This window comes from Eulemur rufifrons, chromosome 7 (assembly GCF_041146395.1).
Source record: "Eulemur rufifrons isolate Redbay chromosome 7, OSU_ERuf_1, whole genome shotgun sequence".
NCBI lineage: Eukaryota > Metazoa > Chordata > Mammalia > Primates > Lemuridae > Eulemur > Eulemur rufifrons.
Window position 1 is genome coordinate 225,812,824 of NC_090989.1, and position 15,663 is coordinate 225,828,486.

The 15,663-nt window shown below is 45.7% G+C and overlaps 1 protein-coding gene across 7 annotated transcripts in view; it reads left to right on the forward strand.

The window, feature by feature from the left end:
* Nucleotides 1–921: 921 nt before the first annotated feature.
* SMARCA2 (SWI/SNF related BAF chromatin remodeling complex subunit ATPase 2) overlaps nt 922–15,663 on the forward strand; it is a 164,546-nt gene continuing 149,804 nt past the window's right edge. For 3 of the 7 annotated variants that reach the window (XM_069476443.1, XM_069476448.1, XM_069476450.1), the window contains exons 1-2: nt 922–1,006; nt 14,303–14,563. In XM_069476443.1, coding sequence (XP_069332544.1) covers nt 14,339–14,563 — 225 coding nt within the window. In that variant the 5' untranslated portion in view covers nt 922–1,006; nt 14,303–14,338. Of the gene's footprint in view, nt 1,007–2,569; nt 2,793–3,001; nt 3,084–3,291; nt 3,403–7,536; nt 7,677–14,302; nt 14,564–15,663 lie in introns of those variants that run through there. The other 4 variants (XM_069476446.1, XM_069476447.1, XM_069476445.1 and 1 more) reach the window with 4 other exon arrangements.

Below are 15,663 nucleotides of genomic sequence, written 5' to 3' on the forward strand. Positions count from 1 at the left end.
ATTTTGGTTTATGTTTTACGTGAGGATGACATGAGACGGAAGGTTAAAGTGCTGTCTAGTCCACGAAGTAAACATAGGGGTTAGGGCTGGCTTATTTATTTATAAGGCGTTCAGCCTCTCAGCTGTTTCTCCCTCACTGGCATTTGGAAGCTTGCAGTCCTTCAGAGAAGAGACAAATTTGGCAGGAACGTTCTTTGTGCCCGCCTTCCTTTTTACTGGGAAAAAGGGGGCAGATTTATAATGACAGCCTTTGGGAGGGGGGATAAAAAGTTTCAACCGTCACGACAATGCCCGTTTTTTCCACAGTCAACACTGTGCCTCAAACAGCTTTGGTGCCACTCGGAGCCCTCCCTCTGTCCCCTCCCTTTCTCTCTGCAGGCTCTCACTGGCAGGCGGAGGCACAGTTAAATTCCAGCACCTTCTCCACATACCCCCAAACTACTACGCGCTATTACTACGGCTGCCCTCCCTTTTTGCGTTGCCTCCTCCTCTTGCCCAGCCTCCCCGGAGAAGTCCCGCAGCGGCCCCGGAGGGGACTGCCGGGGAAGGGATAACGGGCGCCTAACTCCAGCAGGGCTTGGGGCTCTCTGCGTCCTGCGCAGTTTCTCTGCTCCAGGCACAAACACGGCCCGAGAGCCGGCGCCTTGCAGACACACACGGATCCACGCATACAGTACAGCCGTCTCGATCCACATTCTTGCACACCGCCCCCTCCTCCCCCCGCGCTCCCGGAGTCGCTGAGCGGGGCGAGTGACAGGCGCGTCCCGCCAACCCGCGCCCGGGCGGGCAGGGAGGAGCGGCGCGCGCGGCCAACTGCGGCGCGTCTTCCGGCGCCGGTGGAGGCGGCGAAGGTGGGACGCGGGGCGGAGCCCGAGTTTAGGAAGAGGAGGGGATGGCTGTCATCAATGAAGTCATATTCATAATCTAGTCCTCTCTCCCTCTGTTTCTGTACTCTGGGTGACTCAGAGAGGGAAGAGATTCAGCCAGCACACTCCTCGCGAGCAAGGTAAATATAACTTACAACTCCTTTCTCCTCTCCCCTCCCGTCGGCCTCCCGGCTGTAGCCGCCGCACAAACCCCTCCGGCACCGCGCCGCCTTCGCCCGGGATTATTCATTATTATCCTAATTATTATTTATTGTGCATGCACAGAGACCAAAACAAACAGGCGGGCCAACCGCCACAACAAAAAGCCCGCCTCCTCCCCGCGGGCCTCAGGTGGAATGCTCTAACGACAGCTCCCAGGCGGCGGTGGAAGAAACGAGAAAGTTTCAGCCGAACCTTGCTGTTCTAATAATAACAGTAATAATTACTACTTCAAGGGGGCCAAGGGAGAAAAATCCCAACAAACCACAGCCTTGACCCTGGGTAGGCAGTCAGCGATGCGCTGCAAACTCAAGGTTGCAACACACACATTCCGCCAGGTTGCAATCCCCCCATCCCCTCAAAAGCGAGGGGTGGGGGTGGCAGAAGGAGGGAAAAGGTTGGAGGACTAGGGACAAGGATGGAAATGCTACGGTTCGTGCCGAGCAATCCTCCCCGGAAGAGTTGGAAGGGGAACGGGAAAGGAGGGCGAGGAGCTCGGGCTGGCGGCAGGGCGCCAGCGAACGCTGCTGCCACCCGCTTCCCGGGGACTTGTTTAAAGGGCTCCGGCTGCGGAAACGCGAACGGATCGCGGCGGGAGAAGCCCAGGCTGATGCGCTGGGGAGGCTGCAGCCACAGCCGCGGGGCCGGTGCGTGCCGGATCGGAGGTGTCACCTCCACTTTCCGCGTTCCCTCCAGCGGGGATGGGGACACTGATCTGTAGGCAGGCCTTTAGGTAAAGGGACTGCCAAGGGGGCTGCGCCCGGGGCGCTGCGGACGTCCCTGCCCCTGGTACCTGGCGGCGGCGCAGGCTCGGGTGTTGAAGTTCGGGGTGTCCGGCCCGGGCCGCAGTGCTGGGGGAGAGGGAGGAGGCCCCAAAGAAGGAGGTCGGAGGTGCCCGCTGGGCTCCGTTACCCTGCCCTCCCCCTCCCTGGGTTTGTTTTCTTTTGCTTCGCGTCTTCCCCAGGCTAGCGCCGCGGGCGCCGCGGGCGTGGGGATTCTGCGATCGTCCGGGTGCTAGGGGCGCTCTGGGACCCGAGAGAACCACGGCGGCTGCGGACCGGGGAGGCCATGATCCGGATAATCCTCTCTGCCTGACTGTCACAAACAGGACCCGCTCGCACCCAGGCAGCGGCAGTGGCGTTCGCCTGGGAAGGGGAAGGGCTGCGGTGGGGAGGGAATAGGGGTGGGTAGCGAGGGCGGGAGGCGGGGAGAACGGGTAGGAGCCTCCTCCCAACGATGACACGCACCCCTTCCTTCTCGCTCCCTGCTTTCGAGTTTGCTTTATTCCCATCCCAACCTGGTTTACCCTTTCCTTTGCTCTCCCCCTCCATCCGGCCGCCTTCCCTCCTCCCGTTTGCGTTGCAAAACACGGCCATGCCATCTACAAAGGTGTCGCGATGCACTTCCCCAAATAACCGGTCCGGCAAGCCAGACCCTAGGAGCCCTCCGGCCATAGGGCGCACACCGAGCACAGTGCCCCGGGTGCCCAGCACCAGGCCTCGCAGCTTGGGCGCAATTGCACCGCACGGGGCGGGGCGCAGCAGTGCGGGCTCCAGGGGACACCCGCGCCCTGGCCGGGGCACTCGGGCCGGTTTCCGGTACACGCGGGGAAATCGCCTCCTGCCAGTGTCTGCTCGCTCGCCTCCGCCTCCGCCGCCTGGATTGCATTATTATTTTTATCCGGGTTGCTGTTTGCTGCGGATGGTGGTGAGCGCGGGGCTGGCTGGGCTGCTTGGGGGGTGGGGTGGGGTGGAGGGAAGTTGGACGTGTATCAGGAAGGAAAAAAAAGTTTGGCAGGGCGGCTAAGTAGGGTGGAGGGGTGGGAGGGGGCAGCGAGCTCCCGCAGCTCGCGTCTCCGCGCCCTCTCGGCCGGCGTGAGTGTGTCTGCGCGTGAGTGTGAGTGTGTTGTGCGCGCCGGGGACAGTGCGTCGGGAGCAGCGGCGCGGTCAGTCCCTCCAGCCCGCACCCTCCCCGGGAGTCCGGGGAGGACCAGGCGAGGTTCGGTGGCAAGGGCTGGTGGGGGCGGTGCGTGCGTGTGGCTGTGAGTGTGAGTGTGTGTGTGTGTGTGTGTGTGCGCGCGCGAGCAGCGGAGAATCAGGAAGTCACAGCAGCGAAGCGCACACAGACATGTTTGATCGCCGTGACATGACGCGCGCGAGGGAGGAAGCGGCGGCGGCGGCTGCGGCGGCGGGGGTCGGGCCGCGGGCTCGGGCGCTGGCCTAGGGGCTGCGGCGCGGAGACCCGCTCCCGGCCACCGGCCGTGCAGCCACCCCACGCTCCACGAGCCCCGCGCCCCTTTTTGTTCCGCGTCCCCCAGGTAAGGAGCCTGCGCCGCCGCCGCCGCCCGCTGTGTGCGGGGCTTTCCAGCTCTTTCCCTGCCAGCCCCCTCCGGTCTCTCAGCTCGCCTTTCCTGCAAAGTCAGGCAGGCGGGGGAAATGGTCTCCTTGTCCTCCGATCGATTGCGTGGAAAACTTTCCAGCGGGAGGCACCGTAAGGGGGAAGAAGAAGGCCTTGCTGGCTGCTGTCGCTTGTCAGTTCTTTCTCCTCCGGGTCCGGAGAGTGTGAGTCGCAGCGCCTTGGGGCTGTTGCACATTCAAACTTCGGGCCTAAACGTATCTCCAACTCTCGCAGGATTTACTCCGGCAATAATATAAATATTCGACGTCGTCCACTCGCTCTTGCCAGGCGTTTGGATTTTTTAAGGGAAGGAGGAAGGCTTGGAAGTCGAGGTGGGGGTGTTGTGCAGAATCCATTCCTTACTCAATGTCTGCACCGGGTGTTATGTAATTTTAGTAGCACATGGGTGCAAAGCCCATACTGGGCTTCTCCTCTCCTTTGTTTATATAACTTTTGGGAGAGTTTTGCAAGGTTATCGCCTTTTCTACCTCCTCACTAACCTGATGGAGGTTGGTACTTTAGAAAAGCAAAGCGACTCGGGTTAATAATTTTTGGAGGGGTGTCATCATTGTCTCTTTTCTGGTCATTATGTAGGTATGTATTCCTTTGTATGTATAATGTTAGAGCACAAGGAAGACATTAAGGATACACGTTTGTTTCCTGCATTGACTGGTTATTTTTAAGGTTTATGCGTTACCGATAGCACAGTTAAATTTTAAACTTCATTTCAAAGGACTTTTTAAATTTACACCTGGTGGTATGCCTCGCTTACATGAACAGAATGCTTGTGTGAATAGTGAGATTGTTGCTTGGGCGCTGAGTAACAGAAAATTCCTGTCCAACTACCTAAGACTCAGAAATCACTGAGGATGCTACTAAAAAAAGAGCCGCCATGCCCGATGTTGTGTATGTATTTATATATTTACATACAAATGTTTTCAGTAATATATCCCACCAGTTATTTGGGGGGCCACTACCCGAAGCTTGTTGGCCAACACCAGACTTGTTGGGCTTCCAGGCTACTTCTAGCACGCTGGAGAAGTGTTAAGAGGTGTGGCAGGTTTGAATCCTAGTTGGTACATTGTTATGCAAATTGAACACACTTTCTCTTTTAGGAATCTAATTGCCCTTTTATTCTCCTGGATTTTCTTTCTTCTTTTTTTTAAAAATGTCTCTTACAACTCAAATGTTTGTTCTTGGAAAAAGGGGATTTACAGACACCTGTTAGGTCCAAAAGATATTCATTGAAACAGACTGAAAGGAAAAAAAAAACCACACACAATAGCCCTGTAGATCATTAAAGAGAGATGCCATGTTAGTAAAGAATATTTAGAATAAATCAGGAGTTTGGGGTATGAGAACCCTTGACGAGGAGAGGTGAAGGAGGGCTTCCTTCAATGCAGCCTTTCTCTTGTGAGTGAGACCAGCTACAGCCCAGCATCGGACTAGCTGCACTGTGGTGTTTCACAGAAAATATTCACCACAAGAGCATGTTCAAAGCAGCCTTAGATCTTTTCTTTTGTTCATTTGTAAAGTGGTTTTTGAGCATTTCTTGTCAAGTTTCTTGAAAAGTGCTTTGACCAACACCTGAGGCTTAGAATTGACAAAAAAAAAAAAAAAAAAAGTGCTTCTGCTTGTATTATATTGTTAATGCTTGAATTCTGTTTTAAGTATTCCTGACTGGGTATATCTAGAAAGTAACACTTTTGCGGATAATTGTTTAAAACTTATTTTCTTTGATTAAGAGAAGTCATTCTACAAGCAATCTTTTGTAGAAGGTAATTGTTATGCCCATTATATTATGGTAGTATTTTGACATTTTATTTTAAAGGCTTATTATATATTGGAACAAGACCATAAAAAAGAAGACTTTCATAAATAATAAAAGTGATGCTGTCCTCTAGTGTTTTCATGGTTCTTTTTTTCTCCTTTAGAAGTCCTCCTTTGTAAACAAGGCCTTTGTCAAACTGTCCTAGGTCAGCAGCTTTTTGATACTCCAGAGAAATAATAAATCACTATTTATGACATCTTGACATGCTGCTGAGGACAACTGAATTATCACGGATACAATGCTAAGAACTATTTTCTGGCATTAGCAAATTGAGGGAGTGTTGGTAGGACCTTATTTTAACCAACAGAAGATTTGATGTTCACTGTTTTGGGTCAAGATGATTTTAAGGGACAACATGGACAATTAGTTGCTTAACATGAGTGGCCTTAGAAAACTCTGTACATGAGTCTCATTTCTCTTCTGCAGTATTTCTGGTGAACACAGAAAATTTCCCGAATATGAAAAGCCATGTTTGGGGGCTACATCTGATTTCTTCTCTTTTGTAAAAGAAGTATTTTCTAAATTGTTCCTTTAACTTAAATGTTGCATTTTGGAGATTGTTTTTGGCCAATAGAGGCTGCTGAATTTTCTGTCTTCTTTGGAAGAGTTTTTATTATGGAACTGTAATCTGTAGCTGGTAAATAAAGCCTCGGGTCATTCCATAAGTAGTTTTTTATAGAAAATACAGTTGGTGATACATTATTTGGTAGAGTATTTAGAAAGACGTAGGGTGTTTATTTTTTCTATATAGAAAATTGTGACTTTATAGGTACCAGGGAGTATAGGAGTCTGAAACTATGTTCTGCCAGTCATTATGGAAGAGAGCATATTTATTTGCCTAAGATATATATCACCAAGTTAAGTGGGATCTTGTAACCTGGATTTGAAAAACTTTACAGCTTTATTACTGTTTGCTATGACTTTATTATTGGTCATGTTAATAGAGCACTTTTCCTTGAAAGTGGTCAGGATATGTTTGTTAGAGCTTTTAAGTTATAAAAGTTGTAAAGGTATAGTAAAAGATACTTGAATAATTAATTATACCTCAGCAAAACATAATAAAGCTGATGAAATTCGGGAGCTAAATAAATAGTTGGGTCTTTTGAATGTTTGATATAAACACCATTAATTCACTCATTTGGAATGATGTGTTATATATGGAATAGAAGAGTTTCGAATGAAACACAGACATGAATAATGCCCTTCTGGAGTTCTGGATTCATATTTTATCATGTAATTGAAGGCTAGTATGAATTATGATATTTTATTAGCTATATAAGACTTTCAGGACATTTGGACAATTATGATCAGGCTATATGCATGTATGATTTAAAATATTCAAAAGTACCACAATATTCTATTGTATTTTTAGGTGAACTGGCATCAATGTAAGCATCATTCATACCAATGTATGATCTACATCTGTGCACGCACTAATGTTTTAGAAACTATTTGGAAACTGGCCTAACTTAAATATGGACTGGCCCTTTTGTAAATTGATGAATGAAATCCATAGAAATTGAAATAAAATCTAAAGTTCAAAAACCATTTAATATGATTAGAACTCCTTTTTTAAAAAAAACTGAATTTGGAATTTGGGAGTTAAATTACTTAAAAATGGGAAAGAAAATCTCTAACCAAAAAGGATTGTCATATGTTGGTTTACAGGTTATCGAAGGGAAATACTACATCAGTTTGGACTTGGATTGTGTTTTTCTTGTTCAGGATGACTGTATATTTCTTTACCTACTTGATGTGGTATATTTCAGTTTTGACTATCCCACTGGGAGGTGAGTTACCACATGTGGAAATTGAATGTCCGTGGGGAGAGCTCTCTCCCATCTTCCCCCTGCGCTTTGTTGAACTGGGCGTGTTAATAGCTTTGTAAATATTCACAACTATTTTGTGGTTTGCTGTTGTGCTGTACCAAAATGCCATTAAGCAAAGTCCAAAATTCTGTAAGAATTAGATTATCTGTAATTGAGAGTTTATGTGTTTTTAAAGAACATACCTGGACATTTAACAGCATATTCATAATAGCATATTTAATATGAATAGCAAATGGTAAACTGCACAGGCCCGGTGATTCAGAGAGAGATCAAGGTGAGCTTTCTTGAGTCGATGGGGCAGGTCAAGTCTTTGAGATAGGATAGGGTTGTGGTAGGAGGGGTGGCAGGGGTAAGGGTGGTTGCTGCTGATCATCTCAGGTCATAAGGAAGCCCTGCGATTACAAGGACCAGGCTGAAGAAGCAGTGGCAAAACCGATGTACCTGTTTGGACCTGGTTGCCGGGAGCAAGAGGTTCCAGTTGGAGAGAATTTTCAGAAGATAAAGTCAGAGATTGTAGAAAGACTTGACTTCCAGGCTAAAGCATGAATATTTTATCCAATGTGTATAGGAGGCTTTTCTTTCAGAAGTTTTGAGTGAGGGAATTCATGAACAAAGCAATATTTTAGATTAATCTGGTCAATTGTGGATTCAACTCCAGAGTGGGAATTGAAGCCGTTAAAAGGATTCCCTCAATAATGCACACTTGTATATGCTAGCTCTCAAGGTATCTTCATACCTAATATTTTATTTGATTCTTATTAAAATTGGGGTTGTAGCCAGTTACTGTTGTGCCTATTTTGTAGGGGAGGAACTTGAAACTCAAAGAGGTTAAGCGAACTATTATGTTAATTAAAAGAAACAGGCAAATTAACATCATAAATGGCCATTATTCATTTTAATTGCAATGAACTTGAAGCATTCATTGTTGAATTTTTTTTTCCTATTGTGAAAGTCAGGGCCAGTTGGATGTAGTAAAGATCGTCCATTGTATAACCTTGGTTCTTTCAGCATGTGATGGTAGAGTTTTACTCCTCAGTAAAAGTGTGCCATTTCCACCAGAAGTTTTTAAAATATGTATTTCAGACTCTTATGTGTTTAATGTATAAATAGAATTATCTTGGCAGACAGAAAAGGAAGTGGCTATCATTGATTCTTATCCGCGTCCAAAATGAAGTGGCCTTGCAAAAGGGCCTACCCTAGGCAGGACAGCCATGTGTAAATAAAAATGAGATATTGCCTTTCAGGGTGTCATGATTTGAAACTAGCTTTTGTTGGTTTGTTTGTTGCCTTTTGTTTCGACCAACTGCCTAGCAGTTTGGGTTCAACTGAATTTTAAAAGTGGTAGTTACCAATGACTACCTTTATAACTACCCATGGACATGAGTCCTGGATTAGAGGGATGCTTTGCTTTCTAAAGGGCTTCTAGCACTTCCGGGTTTTCTCATACATTCCCTTTTCCTCCATGGGAACATGGTCGGTCTTCACTGAGGAGGCCATGGAATTTCATCACAGGTAGCCTCTTCTGAGAGAGTAGCTCATCATATCCACAGGGGTGACAGTGCTGAGAGCCAGGATCCTGGTGAGGGAGTGCCTGGGGCTCATGGGGGAATAATTAGCCACTGCCACCTTTGTTGTTATCTTCTGTTATGCTCAGAGCTGCTTCAGAGCCTTTGCCAGGTCTGAGCTGGGCAGGGATGGTTCCCAAGGCAGTTTATTTAAAGTGAGGGAAACAGCTCACACGCGTCCTAATTTGTTTCCCTGATTGAAAGCTGGAGAGTTCACGGAAGCCCAAAGAACAGAGCAAAGTTTTAATCCAACAACTTTTAAGAACACATTTGACTTTGAAACGAATGGCACACTGATGCAAACCGCCACGAAAATGCTAAGGAAATGTTTACAATGCTTTCTAGGGTCTTGACCAAGCAACTTACAGTGTTAACTTTAAACCCAATGCGATTTTTATCCGTGGCACAAATCATATTGTGTACACTGTTTAAAGTTGCACATCTCAGACCAAGAAGCAGTGGGGGCTTTGGTAATGTTTCGCCACCTATCTAGACAACCTTGGCCTCTAAAAGAGGAACTTCTGGTAGATTTATTTCCTTTATCTGCATTGCTGTTGTCTTTCCCCATGCCCTGCCTCCCCCATTAAGAATAGCAGTGCTTGTGTCCCAGTTCTGGAGATGTTGCTACTTCTCTGTGGGTGAGTTATCAATGCATTTATGGAGAAAGCTACATGGAAAACAAAAAGCAGTCCTTCAGGTCAGGGGAGATGTTCTGAATCAGCAAACAGACAGAAAAAGAACTCTTATCTTAACTATCTCCTGAGCCTCATAGTTCTGTAACAACCAGAAAACTTTAAAAAGACTTGAGATATTCTTAGGGATATGGACTGGACCTAATTTTATTTCTGATATTCCACCTTTAACCTGGACCTCAAAGTCTTTCTGTAAAGCAAGCAGTGAAAAAAGATATGCTGGAGATCCAAGATTTCCCCGTGCTTCCTTGTGAAGTTTGGTGAAGAGAGATTTAAGAGGCATTGCGAAGGTTGGTGTGTTTCCCTAAACTCGTTCTGTAACTAGAAAACAAAAGCTTCTAGGAAACTTTTTTTTTTTTTTTAAACTTTAAGGCCGAGCTGAAATGCCCCTTCTTCACACTTTCCCTAATTCCCTTCTTCTGTCCTCTGCCCTCCGAGCTGAAAGTATTCACTCCTACCCTATGACTGTGCTGGACATGTTAACTGTACCCCTCCATGTCTTGCAGCGTCTTTCATTTTTTTCTCTTGTTGCTGTTTATGCACAAATCTTATTTCCCCGTCAGACTTTCAGAGTCCCAGAGTCCCGGCGTAAGCCCTGTGATCATTTTTTTATCTGTGCTGCATGCCTTGTACCCGGTGGCTACTCAAAGGGGATGGGATAGATTAGTAAAACGCATCCTCTGGATGTTTGATAAAACATCATCGACCTTTCCAGTTGATGACATTGTCTTCATCTCATTCTCTCTAGGACTTCTCTTTACTTCTCTCTCCCATGATAAATTAATATAGTGTCACAGCCAAATCCTAGTCTTTACAAAATACCTTTCCCGTTGTTTCTGTTTTTGTTTCTTTGTCCTCCCCTTCCCACCTCTGGACGTTGCTCTGGCCCAAGTGAAGACTGTTCATCCTGGGGAACAGCTTGCCCAGCAGTACAGGGCTGGGAGTCAAGAGATAAAAAGTTCTCTTGGGGGTTTCTCTCCTGCCACAGATGTTGCTTTGGGCAAGCTGTGTTGTCCTTTCCTGTCTTACTGCTTTTCAATAGGGGCGTGACAAAATGTCTCCCCAGTTCAAGTCACCAGAAATGTTATGAAGCACCTGTGGGTGTGCTTAAATATTATTTTCCATGTGGGGGTCTTTGGTATTTCCATTGATTGCAATTAGACAGTCAGGCATAAGTTTTGTCATGGTTGTCATGGCTGGAGTGGTGACCCTTAAAATTCCATGAAGTTGAACTCCTTTTAATATGCAGATGGGTGTGCTGAGCCTTTCAGCTCAGGCGAGGAGGAAGGAGGTTGGGCTGAGGGAGGAAGGAGGTTGGGGCTGAGGGAGGATGACTGTGGTGTTGGGAGTTCTGGGAAGCTCCTCTGGGGCCTTTTATTTTTAAAAACACACACTCCCAAGTTGTGAAGGTGGGAGAGCAAGGATGAAAAAAAGACAGGGTGTACTGCTGACAAACTCTTGCCAAAGAACATAGCTGGCCCTCAGGGAGTCCTGGTCTGAGGTAGAGGGAGGATTCTGGGGGAGGAGGGGGACCAGCAGTGTGTGTGTGTTGGGGGGTGGAGACTGCTGAGCCCTCCCCCACCCGACATTGTCTTCATTTATTGGCCCCATAATTGTGGAACAGGTTTTTTTCTCTGACAATGTAAAACTCCCTTTCCCCCCAGCACAAAATAAAAATAGATTTTGAGTGTTGTCATGTGAACAGACCTACCACTGCCTTATTGAGTTTACCTGAGCCTGCCCCTCGGCTCCTCTGCCCCACCCCTACTATGCCTGCCTCCCAGCCCCCCGACCTCACTACCCATCCTCGCTGGCTCCTTAGTGCTTTGGAGAAGAAAGGGGCAAGGGTTCCTGAGGAGACCAGCAGGGCTGCTGAGGGGGAAGCTGGGCTGCCAATACTGGGCTTTACGTCTTGGCCACACTCACTTAGTAATAACAACATACGCCTCTGCTTGTGACTCGAACCTCTTTGTAGTTTATACCCCCAAGTTTCTTTATACTGTGGGAAAGTCTGATTATGTACTTGAACTGTCAAATAAAGTTGCCACCAGAAATGAAGAGGAAGAATGAGTGGCGAGGACTCATCACTGAGAGGACCCCTTCTTGGGTACACTTGGGTGATGGTAGATGGGGGCGGGTTCTGGGACAGCGGTGATGGTGCCAGGGAGGCCATTAGTGAACTCTCCAGCATACAGGTTTGGACGAAGTCTTTGAGATGCTCCAGAAACAGTAGGCATCAAGTCATGGATGGACACCTTCCACACACTCCTGTCCCGAGCCTAGAGGAAGCCAAGATCCCAGAAGAAAAGTACTTTTCCCAGGGACCCAGAGTGGGTGGTGACCCTGAGACCAGAACCCAGGTCTCTGGGCTCCCAATTGTGGACATCAGCAAATACCACATTCAAGTTCCATGAGAGTCCGTATCTCTGACATTGATTAGATGTGTGGCACGGGGCAGGTTTCCTCATTTGTTAAAGTATACCGTCACTCTGAGCCGTACACAGTCATTGACTTGCATGCGTCTGAGGGTTCTCTTCTTATTAAATAGTTTCTTGTATAACATGTTCCTATATTAACATTCCGGTTTTATGCCTGTAATTTTCCACTTGTCTTCTAATATGTTTTTCACTCTAAGAAGTTTTTAATGGTTTCCTTTAATAAAAAATGAGGAGCATTTTTATGGGACTGTGTACAAGTAGTGATAACATTCTCCAGGATTCTCAGATGACAGTGATAACACATGCAGAAAGTAGTATTATGGGCTAATATTTGTATTAAAATCCAAAACTTGAAAGGTAGGAAAATCAGGCTAACTTCAGTATTTGTCTTGTTGTTCAAACTTGTGGTGTATTACCATAATAACCTACTGAAGCTGATTTCAAGGTAAACCATAACAGGAAGTGAGCAATTTCCTTTTATTCACTAAAAAATAAAGGGGTGTATTAGTTGCTTATATACATGAAAGAACATTATAACTTGTAGTACCCCTGAATTGACGTCAGCTTCCTAAATTTAAAATGCTGACTGAACCTGTGTGTGAGGGGGTGGAAAGGCAAAAAAAAAAAAAAAAAAAAAAAGAGTTACTTCTGCCTGCTCTGTTAATCACAAAGAATAAAATAATAACATTTAGCTCTTTAGTGAATTCAAGGCTGTAATTCAGCAGGAGCTCCCCCGTTGTTTTAGAAACCACTGGTACCGGGTTCTCTTAGCCCTATCTTAGATCCCCTGCTTACGGTTGCTTTCATTGCTTCCTGTTTTAGCCCTGATTTATTTATCAGAATGGCCTAAATTCTTGCCTACGCTGGAAAGATTTCTTTAGAACATGCCTCAAACACTGTCTACTCTCTAGTGTTTATTTATAAAATCAATTGACTCCGTTAATACTTTGCCCATGAAATTTTGTCTGCAGTTTATTCATCAGACATTTTTTGAGTACTTAACTACACGCTGTTGGAGGTGCTGGGGATTCGGGGGGAGGAACGGCAAGACCCTGCCTTTCTGGCCCGCACACTCTAGAGATTCAGTGAGAGGTGATAGTAGGTAGCTGGGAATGGAATGCATGTGGGTTTTTTGTACTTCCCCTCCAACCCCTTGTTTCACTATGGAAAGAGCCCTGCTGTGGGTGACTAGGACGCTACAGTCTAGTTCCATCTCTGCCACTAAGCAATGGGTAAGCAAATTGCTTAGGGTATCTCATTCTGTATTTTGCGAGGTTGACAGCAAAAATGTTTTTGTGTGTACAGGTGTGTGCCTCCAAGGTAACATCATAATACCGAATAATTACTATCACCAGTGGCATTCAGCTATCTTGCTGGGATCATTGATCTCTATCAGAATCTGGAAAACAGCTTATTTACTCGTTTTTGGCTCCTCTCCAAGGTGCAGTTGTACCCACTCTATGAGGCAGTTCCCCAACGGGGATGCCAAGAAGCCTTGGAGCGTGGGTGGTGGAATATTGCTCTGCTGAAATCAGAGAACCAGAATTTCCACACCTAGTCTGCGGTGGGCTCTGATCCAGTAGTCATGGACGACTTCTTTCAGGGATCCTTGACCACAGCGAGGCCTGGGACAAATCCCTGACCTGACTGCCCCAGGGGTCTCTGCTTCAATCAGTGAGCTGGCAGGAGGACCACATCTTAAGCTGTCCCTTCTCATCACTCCGGGTCCGTGGAGATGGTGGGGGAAATAATGCTAAACAAGAGTGGCTGCTTGTTGTGCCAGGCACACAGCTGTGTTTTTTACACATACCATTGCATTTAAATCTCTGAAGAAGAAACGTTAAACAACTTAGCTAATAATTGCATATGTGGGTTTTTGAACCCATATTTGTCTTGATTCCCGGAGCCTCTGCTTTTTCCGTGATTGGAACTTTTCTTTCATTCTCAATTTATGAGATTGTATTTTTTTCCCCCTTTTAACTATCTTGAGTTCTCTGTGAAGTTTTGAATGCCCATTCACTTATGAAAATGAGTCTTGATTGGATATTTTTTTTTAAAGGGTTTTATGTTTTAATGGCTTTGGGGGGTTAATGACTTTGTAAGGTGTCCAAACCAGTGAGTAATAGAGAGCATCTGTTGACTTCAGTAATAAATTTCAAACTTGTTTAGAATTCTGCTTATGTGTTAAATTTGAGTTTCTCCAGTGAGCCTTTTTGTATCTTAGATGATTTATATCTTTCTGGGGAATCATTTAGAGTGTGTGTTTTTTTAAACAAGTGGTCTTCATAAAGACTAGGGCAGACGGATATATATCACACTCACTCAAACATCTGGACTAGACAGGGCAGTTCTGTTTGAAGTTTGTTACAGAAATGGCACCATCAAATGCTAACAACTGTTTTATTCTGATCTTAACATCATGTTTAAAACATGCCTTTCTTTTTTTTTCCTGTTTTCTAACTTAGTATTACTCTACTGACTGGCAGAGGCAGGAGAAGTAGATGTCCACGCCCACAGACCCTGGTGCGATGCCCCACCCAGGGCCTTCGCCAGGGCCCGGACCTTCCCCTGGACCAATTCTTGGACCTAGTCCAGGGCCAGGACCATCCCCAGGTTCCGTCCACAGTATGATGGGGCCCAGTCCTGGACCTCCAAGCGTCTCGCATCCTATGTCGACAATGGGGTCTGCAGACTTCCCACAGGAAGGCATGCACCAAATGCATAAGGTAAGAGTTTGTTCTCCTGTTCAATCTCGTCTTCTGATTCATGGATGGCTAATATTCCTGATAACTCCAGCCCTTTTTTCTATTATTGTCAGCAGGAGAATCAAGTGAGATCTTTGTCTTATCTTGTATATTATTAAAAACGCACATTCTGAGGTACTTTTGTTGCTACAAATGTTGTACCAATCATGAAGATCAGATGTTGGCTTTTTAAAATACTAAGATAGACTATGCAAGACTAGGCAGTTCGACAGATCCTGTGATTTGTGGGTTGAAGGTATTTTGGTTTGGTGAATGTGTATGCTAGCGTATAAGTCTTGTTTATTTTTTTTTTTTCTGTGTTGAATAACTTATATCATCTACAAATGAATACATTGAAAATAATTCTTTCCTAAAAATGTTGACACTTATTAAAAAATAAATCCCAAAGAGTATAAAATTCCTTTCCTAAAGGTTTTTTTTTTTTTTTAAGCCTCTATTGAAATTAAATAGTTCCTAGGGAATCCTTAAAATGCACTTCTCTCTGTGAAATAGTTTTATTCTGGTTTTAGAAGAAGGTTTTGATTTTTGCAGTGCTCAGGTCCAGTTGTTTGTTTCTGGACTAAGGTTATAACAATCCTTTATTTATGAGACTCGGATTGTTGCTTTGGGGACGATCGTATCTGCACAATTTGGCATTATGCTTTCACAGGAGATGCAAAAAGAGAGCAGTCTTTTGAGAAAGTAAACAAGGTCCTCTGCGACGATTTGCTTTGAAAGTTAGCAGTGGCCAAGGGAAATCTGTGAGGACACTGCACTCTACCCGAAGGATTTGCCTAATGAAACAAGTAGAGGTTTTATACTCCTTTGGATGACATCACAGGTGAATAGAGTGGTGGGGCTGCCTCTTGGTATTAAGTAAATGTATTAGTTAGGGTTCTCCAGAGAAACAGAACCAGGAGGAGATCTATCTATCTAGATAGATAGATAAAGAGATTTATTATAAGGAATTGACTCACACAATTATGGAGGTTGAGAAGTTCTACCATCTGCAGTCAGCAAGCTGGAGAGATCCAAGAGAGCTGAGAGTACAGTTCCAGTCCAAGTCTGAAAGCATAACCAGA